The sequence below is a fragment of the Acomys russatus genome, chromosome 8 (genome assembly GCF_903995435.1).
Source record: "Acomys russatus chromosome 8, mAcoRus1.1, whole genome shotgun sequence".
In the NCBI taxonomy this organism is placed as follows: domain Eukaryota; kingdom Metazoa; phylum Chordata; class Mammalia; order Rodentia; family Muridae; genus Acomys; species Acomys russatus.
Genome location: NC_067144.1, coordinates 29,034,840 through 29,060,303, shown reverse-complemented (window position 1 = coordinate 29,060,303; position 25,464 = coordinate 29,034,840). Strand labels below are relative to the sequence as shown.

At 41.4% G+C, this 25,464-nt stretch overlaps 1 protein-coding gene across 1 annotated transcript in view; it reads left to right on the top strand.

The window, feature by feature from the left end:
• Nucleotides 1-338: 338 nt before the first annotated feature.
• Nucleotides 339-25,464, top strand: part of Tmprss7 (transmembrane serine protease 7) — a 32,468-nt gene continuing 7,342 nt past the window's right edge. The window contains exons 1-12 of the mRNA XM_051149993.1: nucleotides 339-559; nucleotides 4,184-4,314; nucleotides 6,021-6,088; nucleotides 7,135-7,328; nucleotides 9,064-9,102; nucleotides 10,038-10,250; nucleotides 12,045-12,203; nucleotides 13,415-13,527; nucleotides 15,633-15,739; nucleotides 20,268-20,404; nucleotides 22,097-22,204; nucleotides 25,230-25,340. Coding sequence (XP_051005950.1) covers nucleotides 4,222-4,314; nucleotides 6,021-6,088; nucleotides 7,135-7,328; nucleotides 9,064-9,102; nucleotides 10,038-10,250; nucleotides 12,045-12,203; nucleotides 13,415-13,527; nucleotides 15,633-15,739; nucleotides 20,268-20,404; nucleotides 22,097-22,204; nucleotides 25,230-25,340 — 1,342 coding nt within the window. The 5' untranslated portion in view covers nucleotides 339-559; nucleotides 4,184-4,221. The remainder of the gene's footprint in view (nucleotides 560-4,183; nucleotides 4,315-6,020; nucleotides 6,089-7,134; nucleotides 7,329-9,063; nucleotides 9,103-10,037; nucleotides 10,251-12,044; nucleotides 12,204-13,414; nucleotides 13,528-15,632; nucleotides 15,740-20,267; nucleotides 20,405-22,096; nucleotides 22,205-25,229; nucleotides 25,341-25,464) is intronic.

Below are 25,464 nucleotides of genomic sequence, written 5' to 3'. Positions count from 1 at the left end.
ATTATGAAGTAGAAATAAAAAATAATCTTATGGTTTAATACGGTTCCCCACCACAACATGAGGAACTGTATTAAAGGGTTGTAGCATTAGGAGGATTGGGAACCACTGGTTTAGGAAAATCGAAATCAGGTCATCAGGCTTGGTGGCAAATGTTTTTGCTCACTGAGCTACTTTGCCAGCCCTAATGTTTAGACTGTCTAAGCTTTATACTGTAGCTGACTAGAAGCCACTTATTTCGCTTACACAGATAGCTTGAACGACAGGCCTTGTAGCACCAGCATCTCCTGTATGAGGCACTCCGTTCGTGTTTGTAATCACTTCTAACTCATAATTTCTCTTTTCTCTGAAAAGATATCCAACATCTCCATTCAGGTGGTCAGTGTCCCTGGGAAGTCACCAGGAAGAAGGCCACCTCGAAGACCCATTGGCAAACCTAGGCCTCGCAAGCAGCCCAAGAAGAGGGCTCCCTTTTGGAATGTTCAAAACAAGATCATTCTCTTCACGGTGTTTTTGTTTATCCTGGCACTCACAGCCTGGACACTTCTGTGGCTCTATATCAGTAAGTTGAATTCTAAGTTTCCTTGGGAGCAGGTGAGTCCTGCACAAATCAGCAGGCCTAAGAGGTCTCTGGGCTCTTCTGGTAGATTTTTTTTCTCTTTCCCTGATGGACACTGCTTCGAAAAATGGAGTTGAGATTTTAAGGGGAAAGCCATCAGAGTTGTCCACCATTTCTTCTTGGTGCCATCACTTTCTTCCCATGGGTGGACAAGAGGAAGGGGAGAGAGGAAGGATGGGAAGGGAGAAGCTGAAGAGGATGCCCAGGGGAAGTTGACTCACTCACAAATGCAGCACATTTGTAGCTGAAAAAAATTAATGGAACACTAAACGGTTTCATTTCCGCATTCTGCCCACAGACTGTTACTAGGCAACCTTAAAATTCTATCTCCCTGAACCCTCCTTTCATATAAACACCTTTGTCTCCCAGTTATGTTTTTGTCACTGTAACTATGCTTTTGTCAGTCTGATTGATCCTTTGGGGATTGTGTGACAACTTGGCTCCTTTTTACACAGCACTTACCAATTCAACCTGGTAACTGTAGCGTTGGTTGACTTGCGTAGGCATCCTCATGTGTGTAATACATTTGGTACAAAATACACTTAATGGCACATAAGTAAAATACATACATCTGGGTCCTAGTCTCTTGTTTCTGATATTGTTATAACTTCCTAAGTGATAGTAGATGAGACCATATTCTGTTACAATATTTTATCAAGGTCTAGTTCTACATTGCTGAAACAGAGCTTCTAAGAATATTGCTTTTTTTTTTTTTTTTTTTGATTTTGTAATACTGATAAGATGATTGGTACCAAGAAGTGCCTAGAAGGACAGAGGAACTAATATGTTATCGCTAAGCTGTACCATTCAATTCTAGACCACATTGGAAAGAAGAAAGAGGCTAGAGCCTGGTTTGTAGAAGCAGCATGCATTGCTTAGAGGTACACTCCCTGTAGTCAGCCTTTGAGGCCAGAGCATCACTATGAGAATGAGGCGGTGACTCTGTATAGCTACATTAGGTCTTGGATACCCCATTTCTATCTGCAGAGAATTGGAGAGTTGCTTGATAAGGAAAGAAAACCCACCCATTTGGTGTCAGAAGTGCTCTGAGGAGAGAAACAGCTTGCCTAGATCTGCTCTCAAGGATATTAGAATGTGATTGTAAGGCAAGAGAATTCTAGGCAAAGAATCTGTAAATGTTCTTGAGCAGTTTAGGTCACTCACTTGTCCCTATACCTTGATCCTTAATAATCTGTTTGGCATAATCTAAGTACAAAGACAATCTTCAGAGTATTTACTGATGTATTCTCTATTTTTGAAAAGCCCATGAATGGGTTACCCAAGAAGGGTGTGGGTTATGTTTACATCCTCAAGTGAACATTTTGTAGTTATTGGAGAGGGGCACCTAATGGGCCTAGAGATGGAATTGAGAAATTGCCTCCAGAATGGGCTCCTGGAAGGTCACATGATGCATTGTGGGACTGCCAATATGAGTTGACCTCTGTGGTGGGCATTTGTAAGCCAGATATCATTTCTGAGTCCAAGGCAATTATAGACTGGTAGGAGAAGTTAAGAAAATGGGCAGTAAAGTCAACACATTTCATACGAACACAGAACACTTATATGTCATGGTTTCCTGGTACCCCAACTGGCATATTTGCAAGACCCTATAATTAAAGTTTTAGAAAAGCATTATACAGAAGTTGGGTACTTATATGAAAACCAGAAAGGGTCAGTTAATGGAAACAGACATAGGGAGCAAAAGAAAACTTGTTTAATAAGTAAGATGTTTAATAGAAAACAGGTTAATTTTGACATATACAATTACGTCATAGAGGATGGCCATTAGAGGTGAGGTAGACAGTTATTCAGGGAGACCAGCAAGTTCCTTGTACACTGGACTGAGCTAAAAATACTCTGTAAATATAATTGGATTCAATGCTAAATTGACTAACTTTGCATTCCTGTTGTTCTGCCCCTGGAGTACATACCTATCAGAGAATGAAGTGTGAGATTCTTCAAAAACAAAAAAAGTTACCTACCTACTGACGTACCTACCTACCTACCTAAAGAGTGTCTCCCTGGAAGAACAAAGCCAAAAGCAATGACTAGTTTTAAGTGTGAGATTTAGTGACACATGTTGAAGATGATCTGCCAAGGTCAAGGACCCAATAATGATCAAATACCAACAAACAGAAGACCTCCCCAGATGCACCCCAAATAGGTTTTCTGGTTTTCCCCTGTGCTCCCCATCCTTACACAGCCTCACTTCTTTGCTTTGGCCTAAGTGACCCCAAATAGAGTTGATTTCTGTCACTCCTATAGATTCCATCTGTTAACTCCAACCATCTTTTATTTAGCTTCACAAGATGGTAGGCCTTTTGCCAGCAAGGGGATATTTTTTCTATTATGCTACCCCTCCCTCTTTTCCCTCCCCACCAAATGTCTTGAGGCCCAAAGATAAGCCATGAGCTTACTATATTGGGAGTTGAGGTAAAGCAGTGGTTTATTGTGCATTACCCCAGAGAGCTTGAGAGGACTGTCTGAGGAGGTACTGCCACAGAGAAGGGAGTAAAGCCATGTGAGAAGCCGAGCAGGGGCGCACATGACTGCAGTGCCAGCTCTTGAGAGATAGAGGCAGAAGAGTCAGAGTTCAAGGATGGCCTGGTCTGGCCCTGTGTGGCATTCTTGAAAGACTAAGGCATGGGAACATAGCTTAGCAGAGAGTGCTTGACTTCCACGTGCAAGGCCATGAGTTTGATTCTGAGCATTGCAGTAAATGCACGAGCAGAGAAATATATATTGAAACATATCCACGGGAAGCTTCAGGAGAAGAGAGAGGCCATCTTAGAAATGAAGAGGAGACTGTGATCGGTGCTATACACAGTGTTTGTCTACTGTATGTTCAACCTCCAGTATTGTGAGGGGGTGCAGGAGGGATAGACTCCAATTCTCCTAGCTCTGCCCTCTTTCTCCTTGGGCCCTGAGTCCATGCAGATGCAGCCAGCCTTGTCTCTGTCCATCTGTCAACAGCAAAGTTCATGCCAGGAAGCCTAGTCTTACAGTTCCCAGAGCAGATTTGAGTAGGAGTGACCCCATGCTGAGGCAAAGGCCACACTGGTAAAGAGAACGGCTCCATCTGTTTCCCAGAATGGAAGCATAGCCTCACCACACTACTGAGTATTAGGCACACGAGTCAGCCATGAGCTCAGTGGAGGCTCCAAAGGGTCAGGGGGTTTCCTCTCTCTTTTCCCATCGTGCCACCTGTACCCCAGACCGTGATGGCACACACTTCTTATCACTTCACAGCTCGCAGACATGTAATGCATGAAAACTGTATATGTTTTTAACCTCCCACCAGAGTCCAAGGAATGTAGCTTTACCTTCACGTGTTGCTTTCAGGTATTTACCAGTGGCAGCTAAGATGAATAGTGTGTGGGTTAAGAGCTACAATGATTTGCTGCTGATGGAAGAGATGCCACTCAGTCCATTTTGAGTTTTACAGGTTACAATGCACTAAGCTATGTATCTTCCTAAGATGAAATCATTTTAAGAGACTCCTGCCAACATGCATCAGACATTGCTTGGCTTTCCAACCTCCTCATTGCCTTCTCTCTTGTTTTGCAGGTAAGACAGAGAGCAAAGATGCCTTTTATTTTGTTGGAATGTTCCGCATCACCAACATTGAGTTTCTTCCTGAGTACCGGCAGAAGGAGTCTAGGGAATTTCTCTCCATGGCAAAGACAGTACAGCAAGTGGTGAGGCTGAGGGTGCAGGAGCAGGAGGGAGGAGCCTGAGGGAGCAAGCAATGGGGTGGGAGGAGCTTCCTAAGTGTCTTGGCTCTGTGAGTTCAGGAAGTAGAAGGCTGGGTACAAAAATAAAGCTGTCAGAGGGAAGCACGAACTTTAGTTCATCTGTGCTTTAAAGTGTAGTTGCATTTCCTCCCTCTATTTAGTCCATCTTCACTGTAGGATAAAACCATATTCAGATGGCTCTTTCAACTATAGTTTTTCTCCTCTGAAGAGTAAGGAATATCATGTCATCTTTAAAAGATCTCTGTCCCCTCTCCCTGCTGCCCCTCAGTTCTGAAGTTAAAACACACTGATTAATTTTGTGATTTCTACATATCTATTTCAGCATTGCACCAGCCATCTCTTCACTTTAAAAAGCTGTGCTTTTTATTCAAATAATAAATAATATAAAAATTACTAACATTCAAACAAGTATAAAGATCATCAGTTTTTCAATGTCATTTCCATAGACAAAGCTTTGATTTTTGTCCATAAGGACACGAGGGACTGCAATATTGGAGTATTAGCAGTTACTTTTACAGTGTGATATTTTTCTCTTAACATTGCGTTTCATGCTTCCTATGAGAGCAAATATTCTTTTAAAAGTAAGTGTTAATACTCTCAAAGTTAACAAATTCCTTTTTATTGAACATTTAAGGAGCTTTCCAGTTTTTTTTTTTGCATTATACATAACACAAAATCAAAACAGTCATAAATTATGCATATCCCCAACTGCTTTCCCAGATGATTCCCTAATAGCATCTAGAAGAGAAAGTCCATTCAGAGTTCCAGGCCCAGAGTGGTAACAGGAAGGTTTCTGCTAACTTGGACTTCTGCAGTGACACAGAGGGCTGCCAGGGACCTCACTGCAGTGAGAAATGAGGAGGGGTTTGGGGAATGACGGCACTGTTCCGGTAGCTTCTTACTGACTGCCAATAGCTACAGAAGGAAATCCTTCACCTTGAATATAGGTACAACAGTTATGCCTAAAGCCATGTTTACTTGGTAGGCTGGGAGAAACTGAACTAAACAAAGCCAATAGAGGCCCAGCAGATATAGGCAATGTTTTGTTGTTGTTGCATCATTATAATATTTTTTCATACTCTTATCCACAGTATTATAGCATTTTTAAGATTTGGACATTGGTGTGGGTGTTTTTTTCTTTAGAGCTGGAGAAGAGAATGAGTTTAGCTGGAGGACAAAGAGGGTTGTGCGTATTGGAAAAGGTCTCCCTTGAGAGCCAATTACGTTTTGGACCAGCTGGCCTCGGGACTGTTGGCCTGACTATGGGCACCTGCTCCACCTTGTGGCTAATATTGGAATTTGTCATTGGGCATAAGCAGATCCGACACCATAGATAAATATGAGTTTGATTTATTAACTATGAAGAAAACTAGTGTTAGGAATGAGAAGAACCCAGAAGTTAAAGTTGATGACAGACTTCAAAGACAGAAATAAACGAGTGAGAGTAACTGACAATTCTTCACAGCAGAATAAAAGTCTTCCAAGAATTGCTTCAGAAGTAAGGACTTAATTAAACTCAAGAGGTAATGTCTGGGTTTGGCATTAGGATCCTTCAGTTTGAGGCCTTCTTTCTCCACCACTGGCTGTTGGCGTGTGGTCCCAAGAAAACCAAGTTCGAAAGGATTAAAATATAATCTCTTTATTTTCAGGTAAACCTTGTTTATACAACATCTGCTTTCTCCAAATTTTATAAGCAGTCTGTGGTGGCAGACGTCAGGTAAGGTCTGTCCCTTGTTCTGGGATTCTTACCATCCTTGCTATAACCTCTGCTTAAGGCCCTGGAGGGACGGAGACTGGCCCCACTCAGAAATATTGTGTTGGGTGGTGAGCACCCCGTGAGCAAAGCTAACGGCCCAGCCGTCTGCCAGGCTGTCACACCAAGTCTGTCTGCCCTCCTCCACCCAGATGGAACCTCAACTTTAGCCACTCTGGGGAAAATGGTCACCATGGTGGGTGGCTGGTGGAGACAAGAAAAAGGCACAGACCACTACTTTTCAAAATATGTCCGATAAAAGACTGCCCACTAGAGATTGTTTGAGAAGGAAAAAAAATGAATCTCATTGTAAAATAATAATAATTTTTTTTTAGGGAGAATTTTGCTCCATATAGCATTATCACATTTCTCCCATATCTCAAGGACAGCTTCAGGGACTCATAACCACCAGGGGTACAGTAAAGGGACCGAGAAGCCTTGGAGGGACCAACATGTTTAGTGTCCTTAACTTACATCTCCAAAGTTATTTACTACGGAGCACCATCATATATTTCTAACATGAAGCATGTCATAGTTGCACAGCTAGGAGTGTGGACTCCGGGGCAGCTTGAAAAGAAAACTGGACACTGTTTCTAGCTCCACCTCATATTAGCTGTGCAATCTTTGAACTATGTTTGTCCTCGCTGTTCTCGCCTGCAGAACTAGGTTATCAGAGGGTTGATTGGACAAGGCAGATTCAACACTCTGCAGAATTGAACTGCCATTGTTAGCGGTACGCAGGGACTCCTGGCTGATACTGTCAGAGGAATTTCTGTGGAGATGCAGCTATGTGCAGTGATGCTTCCAGGCTTGAATCCAACACAGTGACTAGAACCCACACAGAATGATGCTTTCTTTTTCCAAACCTTAGAGCAGGGCCAAAGACAACCTAAGGAAGGGTGTTAGGTCCATTTGAAGGATGTGCTCAGTGGCCTTGAATCTGCCAGTTTCTACGGTCCTGGCTATGTCTTTCTAAGATGTACTCTATCTCTCTTTTTTTTCTTCTTTAGTAGTAACAACAAAGGTGGTCTTCTAGTCCACTTTTGGATTGTGTTTGTCATGCCCCACGCCAAGGGCCACATCTTTTGTGAGGACTGTGTGGCAGCTATCTTGAAGGACTCCATCCAAACCAGCATCGTAAACCGCACCTCTGTGGGGAGCTTGCAGGGTCTGGCTGTGGACATGGACTCTGTCGTACTAAATGGTGACTGTTGGGTAATTCTCCTTTAAGCATTCCTTGAGTATCACTTCTGACACATTATCAGAGTTATCATTGTAGTAGAGACGTTTCTAAGACCACAGGAGCAGAGGATTAGCTGCACATTAGAGCTACCATTGGTGAAGGGACTTCTTAAACGTTATACACAGTATGGTGGAAAAGTAGAGCTGTGAGCAAATATATACAAAATTATATTCGTTAAAGTGTATTCCTTCATCTTATTAAAGTGTTTATTAAGCTGAGGCACCTTCAGACCTAATTCCCTAAGGAAGAAAGTTCTAGAATAGAAGACTTTTTTACTGAAGGTTAGCTTATCTTTTCCTTTGTAATATTGTTGCTCCTGGAGACTGAAGTTTAGTTTGGTCCCTGGACATAGCGGTAAAGATTTGAAGGCTTTCCAGGGCAAAGCAAAGAGGGAGAATAGAAGAAAGGTCCTAAGTGTTCGCCGAAGGAACAGAGGAACTGGCTGTCATGAGTCTTTTATTAAAATTACATTTTAAGTTGTGTGTGCTTCCGTATGCCACAGAGCATACATGTAGGTCAGAGGTCACCTTGTGGGAGCTGATGCTCTTGTGTAAGAATCAGGAGCAGGTCACCAGGATTGATACCAAGAGCCTTCACCTGCTAAGACATTTTGGTGTCTCCTGGGTCTTCCTTTATTGAGACTTTTGAAGTTAAGGTGAAGTCAAGGTGACACAGATTTTTATGTATGAAAATGAAAAATCAAAATTCACCCTTTGCAGCCTTTGCACACGTATATTTAGTATGGAAAATACTGCCACAAAGGTTGTGTCATATGCCTGCATCATGTGCAAGTGAATGGGCCAGATGCCTGCTTTTTGCCCCAGTAGGTATACTGCTATTTGTGGAATTTTATGTTGCAGTAGCTTGTAGCAGGACACACATGAGGCCTAAGAATTAAGATGTGTGTTTGGACAGGATGAAAATAGGTACCCATACATTACTATTTTAACATTGTATTGATGTAACTTTTATTATTATTATCATCATCATCATCATCTTTGTGGTCAGTCAGAAGCTGGTTAGAGGTTTCATACTATCTCATAAAAGGCCAACAGTTGAAATCTGCCTCCACAGCCCTATTGCCTGATGCCTTGCTTTCCCCAATGCTCTCAAACAGGTTGTGCCTTGGCCCCATGGAAACACAGTGTCACCATTTGTCCTGACAGTGAAACATTGTATTACTCAGAATTTCTGCAGCTTTCTCTTTTGATATAAAATTTTGCATGTATAAGTACCAATTACACACACACACACACACACACACACACACACACACACACACACACACAATATACAGTAGGTGGCTGATACTTGATTTGAATGAATGAAAAACCTCTAGTGAAAATTTTGACACTATGTTTACTATTTCAGTTTTAGGACTAATTACTATTGTACATAGGGTTGCTTTTGTACCTTCAAGTTGTTTAAAAATTGTAACTATGAATTCATGGAAGCAAATAAAACAGTATGTTGAATTCTCATAGATCCTTATGGCTGTCATCTCCTGAGTGTTCTATTTTATCTTTAAATGTCTAGATTGGTCTGTTCCTCACTGGACAGTACAACCCATATCAGATGTGTTTGATTATTTTAAAGAAGGACTGAAAACAGTTTTTTGTTTTGTTTTGTTTTGTTTTGTTTTTAACAAATGAACTTCTGGAATTAACACTCTCTTTTCTATTTTGTTTCAATGCAGCTGGTCTCCGGTCAGATTACTCTTCAACCATAGGACCTGGTAAATGCACACATTTCTTTTTTTACCCCTCATTAGGATACACATATATAGCTTTTTTTAAAAAAATGCTGTGATTTGTTAATGTTCTTTTTGTTTCAAGTGACAGCAATGTAAGTGACTTTAGCATAAAAGAAACTTGATTGGTTTATATGTTAAGCAGCTGGGACAAATGTGGATTATGCTGGCATCAGGCATAGTCAAAACCAAGTTCTCAAATGAGATACTGGCAGGAACATACATCTCTCTCTTCTTATATTGAGGCTCTCAGGTGTAGCTTCCACTGTGGTAGCAAACCAAAGCTTAGGCTTGATTTTTCCTCAGCCATAGTGGAAAACTCCTGCTCACAGATTTCATGGAAGTTCTTGTAGAACTTCTGAGCTGAATCCTGTGTGCAGATTACCTGATGGATCCATTCCTGAACCAATGTCTTTAACTATTTGGCTAGTCTGGTTATGTGTCTGATTATAGAATCAGAGGTGAATTTAACCCCAACTAAACTATGGGGCTAAGTAGAGGCAGTTTCTCAAAGTAATAGGTTCTGTCCCCAAAAGAGAGGAACATGGAGTTTATACTGGGGAAAACAGATGTCCTCCATACGACAGCTTTAGTTCACTACTCTTTTATAAAGATATCTAGAGAGGCCATGCAGAGAGAGAGAGAGAGAGAGAGAGAGAGAGAGAGAGAGAGAGAGAGAGAGAGAGAGAGAGAGGAGAGGACGAGAGGAGATGAGAGACAGAGAGAGACAGAGAGGAGAGAGAGAAAGAGACAGAGAGAGAGCCAGAGAGAGAGACAGAGAGAGAGACAGAGAGAGACAGAGAGAGACAGAGAGAGAGACAGAGAGAGAGACAGAGAGACAGAGAGAGAGAGAGACAGAGAAACAGAGAGACAGAGACAGAGACAGAGAGAAGACACCAAGGGAGGCTCTTTCTCCACAGACAGAGGCTGCTCCCAGTACTTCTATGCAGATCACCTGTCCCTCCGCTACCCTCTGGAAATTTCTGCAACCTCAGGACAGCTAATGTGTCACTTCAAGCTGGTGGCCGTAGTGGGTTATCTGATTCGTCTCTCAATTGAGGCCATCCAATTGGAGGCCGACAACTGTGTCACCGACTCCCTGACCGTTTATGACTCTCTCTTGCCAATCCGGAGTGCCATCCTGTACAGGTAAGATGCAGGCTCTCTAACTGCCTAGTGGAAAAGCTTTTCAGGCTCTCCATTTTACAATTCCTTTGCTTACAAAAATAAAGTGTATATATCGTGACAAGGACTGACCCTGGTAACCCTGACGCTTTAATGCCTTTTCATTATCTGTCAGATTTTGTGTTTGTTCATGTACAGTAAATAAGAACCTGAAAGTCCACATAGCAAAGACTTTGGGCATCAGACATTTTGTGTGACTTCACTTTAACGATGATTAGAGTAACATCTATTGTATCAATAAAGCATGAGGATAAATATTTTATGATAATGAGATCACATTAAATGAATAAAACTTTTTTTAGTTACAAGGATAGCATGTATTCATTTTAGAGAGAAATGAGACCAGAGAAAATAGTGGCAATTACTTTACCATTTCATTCTTCAGCAAATTTCTGTTACATTTTACATAAATGTGTTCATTTATATTATATTTATTAAATATACAAGTACTTCCTTGTACCTTAAGTTTAAAATTTAATAGTAAATTTCTTTCTTTTTTAAAAAGATTTTATTTTATTTATTTTTGGCATATACATTTATATTGTTACACATAAATAAAAAACTACATACAGCAAGAAGAACCATGAAACAATCAGGAATTATATAAATGTTGCATTCAAGGTGCTTTGACAATTCATGGATATTTAATATTCAGTAAGATAATGAGGGCAATCAAGCTTTATTTAGGCACTCTGTTAAAAGGATATGTGAATTATCTTTTTTGAATAGTATTTACATGTATCACAGTGCTTTGTATGTGTGGATATACATTTATATTTTGGTGAGGAATGTATATGCAATGAAAACCATGTTCACTCGTGCCTCCTCTCAGTGATAGCTAGCTTCTTCTCATTCTTCCAGAGACTTGGAGCTATTATCTCACTTTGATCCTTACTTCAGAGCAATGAGGCAGCATCTGTACAAGTGCTGAAAGAACACTGGAACTTACATAAATTTAATTGCTTGATGGTCTAGCATCTTTCACCCACCTGATCCATGGAGCTAAGGCATTATATATTGGAATTAGTGGGTTTTTCTACACCCAGTCTAGTTCCCACATAATGAGATGGAGACCTGTTACATTATTAATAAACTTCATGCATCATGACTGGGCAGATATCTATTTTAAGTTGATCAAGCTAACGTAGCCTACTTCCCAGCCATGTGCCCCATGCTACTTGCCATCAAGTGTTACTATGGCCTCTCCTGCTCCATCTTTGTCCTTATGGTGACTCCTCCATGGTGACCTCATCCTCATGGCCTGGTGACCTTCCACCTATTATTCTCTCTGTGCAGTCATAGGCTCTTGAGCTTCTTTATTGGTTAATCAGAGATAGTCAGGGAGTAATTTTCACACAACATTGAGGCAGGAGAATCCTCATTATCAATGACAATAGAAAATCTGTTAGTATTTAGCCCACTGCAGGTTCAGCAATTAATAATCAAATGCACAGAGACACACCTTAATACAATGTGAGCGAAGGTCACCTCTACAATTATACGTGATCGTTATAGCCTGTTTGCTGTCAAGAAGAGTCCAAGGATGGCCATGTGAGAAAATACCTTTGTAGCCATTACCAGGCAAATGTGTTTGCATCTCTTCTATCTCTAGTCCATCTATGGTGCCCTATGTCTACTCACCGATGAAGGGCTGACTAGACGAAGCTAACACAGAAGAACTGAATGATGTCTCTGGAAATGTAGGGTGCTGTGGTGTGAAGACCCATCCATGAAATGAGCAGTTATTCATGTGTTGTTATCTGGTTGCAGAATCTGTGAACCCACAAGAACATTAATGTCCTTTGTTTCTACAAATAACCTCATGTTGGTGACACTGAAGTCTCCTTATGTACGGAGGCTATCAGGGATACGGGCATATTTTGAAGTCATTCCTGAACAAAGTAAGTCTTTTCCAGTTTAAACAAGTAAGTCACTTGTAATCCTTGCTAAGATGCTTCAGTCTTTCTATCCCGGGGCTGTGTTGTACGATTAGTTGTGACAGTCAAGTTGTACGAGGCAAGGAGTCTGACTCAGACGAAAGGCACTGTCATGAATTCAGTAAAGAACTGTTAACATAAAGATGTTGATTAGGTAACTCAAGAGGGCAAAGGAGAATTGAACGTGTGTTTGGAAGGGCAAAAAGAAGCTTGGAACCAGTGTGCTTAGGAGCTTGGAGGAAGAGGTATGTGGCTGCCTGTTCCTGGTGTCTCCAACTCCAGAACCATGTTCTAAAGAAAAGAGTCATTCGTAGCTAAATTGAGGATTGCAGAACAAATATAGAATGTGAGAAAAACGTGTCAGCTGTATAAACTGATGACATAACTACTTCATGGTATGGTTAATTGGAAGGCTTTTGCTTTTAGTGTGTGTGTGTGTGTGTGTGTGTGTGTGTGTGTGAGAGAGAGAGAGAGAGAGAGAGAGACAGACAGACAGACAGACAAAGACAGAGAGACAGAGAGACAGAGAGACACACAGAGAGACAGAGACAGAGAGAGACAGACACATAGACACAGAGACACACAGAGACAGACACAGAGAGAGAGACAGAGAGATATATTGAGAAAAGAAGGATTATAAAGAGAACGAGGAGCTAGGAGAAGGGAAGTAAGTGAGTTGGAGAGAGTGTAGGGTAGGGGAGAAGATGAGAAGGTCTAGGATGCTAACATGGACACAGAAATGTGTAACAGGTACCTGTGAGCCTGAGGGAGCCTGAAGGCCAGCGTCCACTTCAGTATACTAACAGACACCACAGACCGCCATTTGTCCCTCCTGCCAGTGATGAGAGAAATAACTTCTTTTGATGGAGGGAAACTGGCTTCACAGGTTCCTGAGGAATGCTGGCTTTTCCCTCACCTCCAGAACTCCTTCTATAGTCTAGGCTGAGCTCATCTCTGGATATCTGGACTGCCCTTTGCGGTTTTGGGAACTGGAGTTTCCTTCGAATCTATCATTAGCCAAGTATCTGTTTGGTATTATTTCTTTGAAAGAGATAAAAATTCAAAAATATGCCCACTCATTAGTCAAGTGAATATGTGTGTGTAGAGAAATGCATGCAGCCATGCCCTCAGAACCGTGTCATGCTGGACCCTGGTGTGTGAATATCTTCTTTCAGAGTGTGAACACACTATATTGGTCAAGGAAATCAACAGCTTTGAAGGAAAAATTTCAAGTCCATATTACCCAAGCTACTATCCCCCGAAATGCAAGTGCACCTGGAAATTTCAGGTAACCTAGATCTTCTCAGTATCTTGGGGTGGGGGGAATTACTCTATTTTAGTAAAATTTAATTTAAAAAATGTAAACACTTAATTTTTTCTGAGAGCAATATCACCTAATGTTAGGAGATATAAATCTTATTGAAATATATTATCTAGGAAGTGAAAATTTTTCATAGTTTACATCCTCTGCTGTCAAGTTACCTACTTATTACTCTCAGCTGATTTGATCTTATTTCTCCAATTTATTTTGTTTTTATTTATTTTTAAAATGTAAAGGTATTGTTACAGGATCAAAGAATTATTTTATTACACATAGTGCTACTTCACATTGGAAATTAATAAAATAATAAATTTGATTGGATTACTTACATTCAGTTTGTAAGTAACCCAAAATATATTTATATGAAATGTATACATTTATCTCTGTTGCTTTTTAAGGCATTGCTCACTGCCTTAAATCTTGGTTGTAAAGCTACCTTTTTCTTTCACTTGAATAGCATATAAAAATAGAAAATGTCACCATTGCTCACTGAATACATATTCCTATAATCATTAGTGTGTAGCATCATAATTGGATTGTATATAAACATCGAATATATAATTTGAATTCATCCGTATGTCACTGGATGGTAACTGTGGGCCTGGAACTCAAGCAGTAAAATAGAGTAGAACTCTGAGACTGAAAAAATAATTTAATAAAGTTTGGCTTTCATGTAGTGTACCTTCCAGTAGGGGGAGACAGGCGACACGCTAACAAGCTACAGGTACAGTCAGTCCTCCCTATTTGTGGATTTCACATCTGTGATTCAGTTCATGGCTTGATTGAGCGTGTACCTGTATTGAACATATACAGATCACATTATTGACATTATTTCCTAAACAACACAGTATAACTACATCTTACAAAATTATTGCATGGTACTAGCTATTATGAACAATATGGATACTTACAGGAAGTGTAGGCTATACAAGTACTGCGCATTTTATGTAAGGACCTTGAGGACCCCAAGGGAGGGAATGCAACATGTTTGATCACTTGTATATAGTTATGCAAATTTAGGACTTAAAATGATTTTTATTATTTTAGCTAAATCTGATGATTGATTCAATGTTCTGGGGACAACTATCTTTAAGTTATTTGTTGTTAATGGCACAACCATTTACAAAATAAGTAGCTAGATCCTTGCCGTCTTCCGAATTTTCAGGGTTTAAGGTCTCAGGTGACCAGAGGGTTGGGTAGACAAGAGGGTAAGAGGATAAATGAAAGGGCTAAGGAAGGAGGAAGGAGAAATACCATGTTCTTCTCCTCTTCAATCCCTCCAAAACACAGATGTCTTCTTGAGTTTGTTCAACAAGCAGAATAAGGAATGCTCTTTTCCCTAAAACTGTCACATCGTTGAAATTCTTTGGATTCTATAATAACCCAGAGACTTAAAAGGAAAACCCATAAACACTGTTGTTGTGATTTTTTAGTCAAGGTGTAAATAAGAATGTTGGCCTACTTTTTATTTTGTTAGAGGTTGAGGGCTGAGGGCTGAGGGGAAAAAATCTTTATAGAAAAAGGGCATACCATGCCAGTAAGGGGGTGAGGAACAACAGAAGGGACACAGAGAACATGAGAGTAAGGCCCATCAGCCTTCCGCAGGATAACTGTGAGCCATGTTAGTCCGCTCCCCATACCACAGAGAAGCCATAATGCATGGATTGGGAGGAAGTCACTTGTTCCTGCTTCTGTGAAGGAAATATGCAGGCATGTTTGCCATAGAAATTCCCAGTGGTTATTTGAGATAATTTTTTATTCTTCTTATAAAATAATACAATAGGGGATACTATGGCTTTTCCAATGTCTTTCACTCTCTGCTTGCATTATCCTTCCCCTCACCACCATTTCCCCCGCATTGTAGCACCCGTTTCTTACCATCCTCCTCTAGAGTTCCTTCTGCCCCTCTCACTATGCTCTATCCCACAAGAGCTACATAACACACACAGTAGAAAATCCACAAGGCAACAAGCCAAAAGAATGAGTCAGTCCTGCACAAGCAAGGGCATTGAAACTTGAAATAGGTTCTTCTACACAGCCGTTTTCCTGACTTGATGTTTGCTTTTTCACAGACTTCCCTGTCAACTCTTGGCATAGCCCTGAAATTCTACAACTATTCCATAGCTAAGAAGAGTATGAAGGGCTGTGAGCACGGATGGTGGGAAATTAATGAGCACATGTAAGCGGTGTTTTTTTGTTTTTTGAGTGTGAGGAACCCTGAGGAAGGTTCCTTATCCTCTAGGAGTCTGCAGTTTACTGACAGAGGGAAACTAAGGAGGGAGGAGTTCAGAGCTCTACGTGTGGCCAGGGAGCACCTGTGGGGGCAGCAGGATTCAGATCCGCAGCGCTACACCTTCTTTATTCTGCAAGACTATAGTCTACAGCTCACAAATGTATTTGCTATATGAGGTGCTCAAATCCTGGAGCCACTGGGAAAAACAGCAAGGGGATGCTCTGGAGGTTCAAAAACAAGAGACTACTGGCTAGTTTTGCATTGCGGAGAAGGCCAAGCTGACCTGGGTATAGCCTAAGACTGGAAAACACATGATCAGAAAGAGTCTCAGACATATAGAGGCCTGGGATTCCCGAATCTACCACGTAGGTCCTATAATTGTGTCTCCTAACTTGTTCCTTAGGGATCATGGTTGTTCATTTGTTTCTAAAACTATAATCCCCATTCAACAACATGGCTGTGATTTGCCTTGGCAAGAGACTAGCTTCTCAATTCACTTTCAAAGACGCATCCTATGATAGTAGTAGCTTTGCCAGCTACTTCCTTTTTTCTTTTTTTAAAAATATTTTTAATTAATTTATGCATATTACATCTCTATTGTTAGCCCATCCCTTGTATCCTCCCATTCCTCCCTCCCTCCCACTATCCCACTACTCCCCTCCCCTATGACTGTGACTGAGGGGGACTTCCTCCCCATGTATATGCTCATAGGGTATCAAGACTCTTCTTGGTAGCCTGCTATCCTTCCTCTGAGTGCCACCAGGCCTCCCCATTCAGGGGACATGGTCAAATATGGGGCACCAGAGTTCGTGCGAAAGTCATACCCCACTCTCCACTCAACTGTGGAGAATGTCCTGTCCACTGGCTGGATCTGGGTAGGGGTTCAAAGTTTAGCCAGCTACTTCTTTTCTCTGTGTTATTTTCTGAAGAAACCCTTCTCTTCTTAAAAGCCCCGCTTCCTCCTTCTTCCTTCCTTCTTTTTTCTTTTTAAGATTGTGTGTGTGTGTGTGTGCCCGCGCACGTGCGTGCACGTGCACATTCGTGCACATAAGCACATGTGTATGTATTGCATACATGCGAGCGCACTTGTATGTATGTGTATGCATACTCATGCAGACATCATGGGGGTTGATTTCAGTTATCTTTCTCTGTCACTCTCCACTTTTTGAGACTGTGTCTCACTGAACTGGAGTTCACAGTCTTTTTGGTTTTTTGTTTGTTTATTGCCAGTTCACTGGCTTTTGTTTGTTTTGGTTTGGTTTGTTTGTCTGTTTATCGCTAGGCTGTCTAGCCAGCAAGCATCAGTGATTCTCTTCCCTGCACATCCCCAGTGCTGAGGTTACAGATGTGTCTAACATCTGGCTTTTTATGTAGTTGATAGGGATCCAAACTCCAGTGTTGATACTTGCACAGCAAGCACGTACTCACCAAGCCATCTGTTCATCTCTCCAAGAGGTTTTTCTGAACAAGGCATTTCTTCATTTGTTTAGAGACTGTCTGCAAAATAGTCATGGCTCTATTTTCACTGGAAGAGAGCTATCTGAATTTCATTGCTAAAAAACCATCTACACTCATTTTGGAAATACAGCTTGAGTCAAGTATCTGTTTTATTTATTTATTTGCTTATTTATTTATTGGTTTTGTTCTGTATTGTTTTTTGAAACAGTTTCTCTGTGTATCCCTGATTGTCCTGAAACCTACTATGTAGATCAGGCTGGCCTTGAACTCACAGAGATCTGCCTGCCTCTCTAGTGGTGGGATTAAAAGTTTGTGCCATCATGGGCCTGGCTTCAAGTATCTGCTATATAAGTTCAAATTCCTATCTTGCTTGCCATCTAGTAGCTTATTAAATAGGAAAAACATTTAATCTTTTTGATTACAGTTATTTTTAAATTTGTTTTTGTTAGCATTCAATGAAATGATGTCAACTCTAAGTCATAAGTGTGCATGCCTTTAATTCTAACATTCCAAAGGCAGGTGGAGCTCTGTGAGTGCTCTGCCTAGAAAATTCCAGGCCAGATATGGCTACATAGCAAGACTTCCTCATCTTAAAAAATAAAATAAAAAATGAAAACAAAACAATGTGCCCTTAAAACTTTAAGAACACTGCATTTGATATATAGCAGAAGTAGACATCCTGAGCTTACACACTTACAGAATGAAAATGAGAGAGAGCTCCCTCCCCCCTCATAACTAACAATCATGACCCGGGTTATTTTGCTTCAAGTAGAAGAGTCTCCTCATAACCAATACCAGGAAAGCCTCCGGCCCCAAATACTTCTCTCCAAAGCAGAGGTTCTTCCTGCAGTTCTCTTGCAGCTGAAGTCCTACCAGATTCATCTGGTTCTGTTTGTCCCCTCAGGATTTCAGTTCCCAGCTCTTTCTGTACTAGGGGAAAAAAAAAAAAAAAAAAAAAAGGATCTGCTCTAAGCCATCAAAATGGAGCTAAGAAGTGGGTCAAAGGAATGTGAGCTACAACGGAGAAGAAAAAAAACCAAACAAGACCTAATGGTGATGGGCAAAAATCCAAGGTTCTCCCTGAAACATCAGATAACATAGTCTGGGATATTTGCGTTCAGGGCAGCTGGATGTGGTAGTGGAATCTTAGACAAGTGAATAATGGCCTTTGTAGAACTTCAGCAAATGAGGCCTTTGGTGTCTTAGAAAGTTCTAGAGTCTAGTGCTAGGCCAACTTGTGTGACTCTGGCTCAGTGCAAAGTATCTTTACTGTCTGAACTTTAACACAATGCTTTGCTTCTTTCTGGCTACCGTTCCTTGCCTTGTGCGTGTAGAGGATGTAAAATGGCTCCTCCAGGGTTTCTTCAGACTCTCACTTTTTATACTTCCATCCCGCAAACTCCCATCATGCTCCGTAACATACTAATCACCTTCAAACTCCAGCCCAAGCATGAGTATAAAAGATTCTTTTTCCTTGATCCCAACCTTAGTGTGTGCTCGTTAATTTGCTTGTTACTATGGCAAAAATATGAGACAGAAAGAAAGAAGGGTTTAGTTTGGATTGAGGTTTCAGAAGATTTCAGGTTTTTTGGGGGGTGGGGGTTAGAGGACTCCCTGAGGTAGGGGCTGCTCAGGCTGGTCAGCAGAAGCACGGGACAACTGGTGACACTGCAGCTCAGGCTAAGAATGACAATGATGATGATTTTACCATGATGATGATGACACACAGACACAACAAGAACAACATACCCCTTAGGACAACCCCTAACTCTCTACCTCTAGCTGAGATCTGTCTTGTAAGCATTTACAACATTTCATAACTGCGTCATCAGCTGAGCACCAACTATTTCAAATACAAGAACCTGTGGGGAGACCCTTCACAGTCAAACCATAATAATACACCGAGAAGAGCTCACCTTTGCAAGAAAATTCCAGATGTCACTTTGAGACACATATAACACAATGGACGTGTTTTCAGAGTACACAACCATCCTCAGCACGACCAGTTAAAGTATGGTCCTAAAAGCTTGGCTTGGCCCCGGACCCACACATCTCTTCTGTGTGCTCTAGTAACTGGCTATCCACTCTCACTTCTTGAATTTCAGCCAACTGCCAAAGGCTTCTGAGTAACACAGGAATGCTCTTTTGTTTTCTCTAAGCCTTAAGAGTAATAGCTAGCACTCCTGAATGCCAGTCTTGCATCCATGGGACATAAGCAGTTCCCAAATGCTTTGGGAGTCTAGAGTGCTTGGCGTTCACAGGTACCAAGGGAGGATGTGATCACGCTCTCAATTCTTATGTCAGCAGTTTCCCAGAGAGACTTGACAGGTTTCACACTGGAACAGCCTCGCCTGCATGGAGCAGTAAACTAACTTACCTTGCTGTGAAATAATATTCTGCTCTCCATTAGCTACAATGCTCACATAGTGAGAATTATTAACCAGAGTGACATTTACTCAAAAGGACACTGGGAACCCTGCTGGCGTGATATGTTGGGAAGTAAAGAAAAAGTCAAGGTGGAGACTACTGTGGGTACGTGCTGCTTCTTTGAAACGTTGGCAAGGACAAGCCCTGCAGTGCAGATCAGATTTCAATTTAGATTGAATTAATGTTGTTGTCTTTTGTCTCACCTGTGGGTGGAATTATTTGCATATTGTCAGCCTGAGCTCACAGATTCTATTCTGTTGTACAGAGGGGTTCATGGATAAAAACAAGACCACTGTTGTTACACTTTTTCGACAGTAAAAATATTCAAACTAGGAGCATCCGATCCATTGTTCTACTTGCCCTCTCAGTAAAGAAAGCAGCAGGCCAACAGTACTGTGCTAGGAGAAAACTCAGGCGAAATTATCACACCTCAGTTCCACAACACACACTAACTGTTGTTCTTAGCTCTACTACAGCCATCTCTGCTTAGACAGCTTGAATGTCCGGAGCATCAGTGATGCCCACTGGCGATGGAACACAGTCTATGGGTCCTCAAGCCATGTGTCCTCCCCAACTCTTGTCTTCTCAGGTACTGCGGCTCCTACATGGATCACGAGACCATTTTCCGAGTGCCCAGCCCCCTGGTCCACATCCAGCTCCAGTGCAGCTCCAGGCTTTCAGACAAGCCTCTTTTGGTAGAATATGGCAGTTACAACATCAGTCAACGTATGTTTGGCATCCATTTCTTAGAAACCCTAAAGAGCCCTGAGTGATAAAGCAAGGCTAACCCTTCTTTGTGTCAGGCCTCGAGAATTTAAAGAATTAATATTGCCTCATTGTTGCTATTTACTAATATATATTTATCTTTTAAAATAGGTAAATAATATAAACTAAAATAATAAAAGGTATATCAAATTATATATTAGTGATATATTATAAGTTATAGAAAAATAACTTTTTGATATTATTGGCTTATTGTTGAAATACAATTCCTCATGTGATTTCTAAAATATAGGAAAACCCATATTTTGGCCTTTCTTTCATTTTTGATTTTCTTCCCTTACCTTCTTTTTCTTTTTCTTCTTCTTCTTTTTTTTTCCTTTGAGACAAATTCTAACTGTGTATCCCTGGCTAGCCTATGTATAGCAGGCGGGCGCTGAATTTGTGTCAACCCTCCAGCCTCAGCCTCCACAGTATTGGGATAATAGATATGTGACATGATACTCATCTTGATGTTTTTGGTTTTGGTTTTTGGTTTTTGGTGTTTTTTTTTTTTTTTTCCTTTCTTTTGTGCTAGTCATACTTCCTTGTGATGACTAGGGAGACCTGGTTGGTTGAGAGGGCTCAAACATCAGCTTCCAGAAAGTTGAACTTTATATAGGAAACCACAGAACATAGCCAGGAAGCAGTCCTTAAAAAAGACAGTGTTCGAGGGAAGTTGTTGCAGCTGCATGGTGGAGATAATGGCTTGGAGACGTTTTAGGCCCTTTGGAAAGGTGACACAGTGCAGAGACCATGAGGGTGTGACTTGAGAAAAAGCTTCTCTCCACTTTGTTCCCCTCTACCAACTCCCAGCCCACGTGCTTCTAGATTCACGTGCGACATTCTAATAGTCAGAGTGTTTGAATTTCCACGGGGGCACAGGAGAAGCAAGGCATCTTTTTTTTTTTTTTTTTAATTTTTTTTCTTTTTTTTTTTTTATTAATTTATTCTTGTTACATCTCAATGTTTATCCCATTCCTTGTATCCTCCCATTCCTCGCCCCCCCCCATTTTCCCATTATTCCCCTCCCCTATGACTGTTCCTGAGGGGGATTACCTCCCCCTATATATTCTCATAGGGTATCAAGTCTCTTCTTGGCTACTTGCTGTCCTTCCTCTGATTGCCACTCTGGTGCCTCACATTTGACCATGTCCCCTGGAGGGGGAGAAGCAAGGCATCTTAATTGCTAAATGTTTCACACACCATGATGATGCTCCAGCGGCCACCAACTCTGTCCACTGCCACTGAGACAGTAGCTGGGCAGACTATGGGTCCTCCTCTGTTCTTTCACACAAGAGGAAAGAGGACTTATTATTTCTATAATATCCATCATATGCTCAGGCTCAATGGCTTGATCTTTGGTGAATAACCTGGGTAAATGGGAAGGAGCGATCAGCAGTGAGGGAGAAGGCAGGAGGCCCGGCCTTTGAGACCAGGCACTGGTCTTACTATGTTCAACTTCTGAGGCATTGATTTGCTTTTATTCTTTGCTTAGTGAAATTCTGCATAAAGATACCCACGGTCTTGATTAGATGGAGAAACTGTATCATTTCTCCCATTTTCCTACCAATTAATGCTCTTGAATTCTTTGCTAAGGTAGTCTGATGACTTTTTGGACCACAGTTAAGATTTCCTGTGCTTTTATTTTGCCGGTAGCTTGTCCTGTTGGATCTTTCAGATGCTCCTCAGGTTTGTGCGTCCCTCAGGCTCAGCGCTGTGATGGAGTAAATGACTGTTTCGATGAAAGTGATGAACTTTTCTGTGGTAGGTGTAATACGACTTCATTATGAATAAGTAATTTCTTGGAATCATTGCTGCTGCTGGCTGACACCAGTCTCTGTAGTGCTGCGTGTCTGTCACTAGTTATCCCAAAATTCAATGGCTTAATTAGCTCAAACGCTTATTCTTGATCACACATTGATGGGTTGCATAGGCTCTGCTTAGCCGGGTGGCTCAGGTTCAATCACTGGCCACTCTGTCCTGAGATCCTTTGAGGCTGGGATAGGAGCTGTTTGTTTATGGCACCATCTTTCATTGAGCCAAGGTACTAGTAGTAACAAAAGCAAGAACAAGTGAGCAGAAACATGTGGCTCCCCATAAGGCTTGGCCTTTCAAGGCTTGCATCATAATCTGTTGCTCAGAATATGGCTGAACCAACAGTCAAGAGGGAGGGAGATTTGCTTTGCATACTTTGGGGTCTTGACAATGGAAGTATCAGATGGTCTGATCCCAGGGAGTCATGTCCTGTGGCTAATGACCTAGTCCACCACAACCCTGTGTGGAAGCACAGGTCCTTCACCTTGTGGAGCTCAGAATCTGCAAGAAGTAAGTTTAAAGTGGTTGCTTATGGAACACAGGCATGGTGAACACACTGGCCAGCTTAGGTTAGCTTTTTAAATCTTTTCTGTTACAGTTACTTCTTTTTTTAATTGAAAAAAAGTTTTTCCATACAATATATTCTGATTAAGGTTTCCCCTCCCCCAGTTACTCTTAGATCCTTGCCACCTCTCCACCCATCCAACTCCACCTTCCTTCTTTCTTTCTATTTGGAAAACAAGTTACCAACCAAACAAAACGGAATTTAAAAATGAAAACACACACACACACACACACACACACACACACACACACACACACACACACACAGTGGTGGTGGTGGTGGGGAACAAAACGTGTAAAATTATGAAATTGGAAATCATAATATACAATCAAAAGACCAGTAAGATAAAAAAAGAAATGGGGCTCCACTTTTCTGAGGAGTAGGGGAGAGGGGAGAGGGTGAAGAGGGAGGCCAGGTGGGACTGGGAGGAAGAGAGGGAGGGAGCTATGATTAGGATGTAAAGTAAATAAATAATAAATAAATAAACAACAAATCTGTTTTAAAAATGAAAAATGTCAAACAAAGCAGTAGGAGACAAAGTTTACAAAAATGCCATGGAGTTTCTTTTGTGTTGTTGATATGCTGCTGGGCATCTGGCCTGCCCTTTAGGTGTGGTTAATGAACTCAGTGAGAATCCACTGGAGGAAATTGAGTTTTCCTGTGCAAGCATATGTCAATTGGAGATAGCTTCTTGGTTAGCTCATGTTGCCCCTTTCGGCACTGGGATTGGGTCTGGCTTTAACCTATGGAGGCCCTGTGCGTGCTGCCACAGTCTCTGTGAGTTCATATGTACATGAGTCCTGCTCTGTCTAGGAGACACTGCTTCCTTAGAGGCTTCTGGCTCTTACAGTCTTTCTTCCTTCCTCTTCTGTATATACAATGGCATCATGCTGGGAATGAGCAAGGGCGGATACAGGATATTCCTGGTCTAGATGGAGAATTTATGTCTTTATTTTTCACTGTTATTTGCAACCTATTTCTGAGCTTACTTCTAGTTCACTGGACAAGGGCAAGATTGTTTAAGGACAATATAGAATTGTGGCAACATTTTTTTTTCAGTTTAAATGTTCTTGTAACAGACATGGTATGTAATCTTTCCACGTCCTTGGAGAAACATCACATTTAATATGCTACAGCTATGTAAAATTATATTCATAAAATGACCTGTGCCTCTACAACTCTCTCTCTCTCTCTCTCTCTCTCTCTCTCTCTCTCTCTCTCTCTCTCTCTCTCTCTGTGTGTGTGTGTGTTTTCCTGGGATCAAGCCTAGTGCCTTGCATGTTTTAGGCAAGTACTTTAACACTACACTACAACCTTAACTCTTTTGTACCCTTTATATTGACAAAACAAAATAAAACCTTAATTTATGGCCCATTAGCAGTCTAAATCTATGATATTTTATATTTAAAGAAAATATATGCTGGCAATTTTAGTGATTGAAGAGTTCTTTTTTTCATTACTGTCCTTTGCTCTAATGCCCCAGATGAAAGCCGTTGCCGTTATTTTGTATAAGAGGGCGAGTGCTCAGTAAGACAAGAAATGTCCTGGCAAACCAGGCAAAGACAGTAAAACTGACAAATTTCACAATCTAGAGATCACAGAGAAACTATCCTTTCTAAAGATGCTTGCTGGTACCCTGTGCCTGCTGTAGCTGAGAACTTAATTCAAGAAGAAGGTCAAAGAAGAAACCGGGATGCTTAGGATATTTATCTATCAGAATAAAACAATTTTCAAGTGGTTTCACACATGGACTACAAGTGTGATATCCTTTAAGATCTCACCTTCATTAATTCACCAAGCTTTTTGTGAGCACCTAGTATTTTTTGTTAGCAACCCAAGGTAGAAAGATGAATGAGATAAAATCTCCCATTTCTGTCTACTGCATCTTCCTCAGGAGGGTAGGCAAGATCAACTCAGAGAGAGAGAGAGAGAGAGAGAGAGAGAGAGAGAGAGAGAGAGAGAGAGAGAGAGAGAGAGAGAGAGAGAGAGAAGGTTACTTATGACAGGCATGGTGGAGCACATCTTTAATCCCAGCACGCAGAAGGCAGAGGCAGGTGAATCTCTGAGTTCAGAGTCAGCGTGGTCTGCACGGTAACATCTTGTCTCAAAAGTAAAACAAAATATGATTATTTATGATGCAGTGAGTTGAAGTTATATAAACCACCAGATTTAAACACACTTCCATGATAGCAAACCAAGATCTGACAAGCCCTTTGGGAAGGAATTATGTGAAAGTAAGGAATTATACTAAACCTCTTTCTTCCAGGGACATTCCATTTCAAGGAAAACACACTCTATCACTCTATTGTGTTTTCGATGTTAGGGTTTACACCTTTAGAGGGGCACTGTTGGTCGTCAGAGAGCCCAGCTGATGCCCTGTGTTCATGACCTTTCTGTATTTCATCACAGTGATTGCCAAACCTGCCTGCAACACCAGCATCTTCCGGCAGCATGGCCCCCTGGTCTGTGATGGCTTCCGGGACTGTGAGGACGGCCAGGATGAGCAGAACTGCACTCGCAGTGAGGAGGATGCCCAGGGCTCTGTCTTTCTGTTAGAACCCCGGTGATCCAGACAGCTCTGCTGCACTAAGAGTGTCGATTGCCCCCGTTGCCACAGACCATTCCCAGTTTTACCCCTTATATC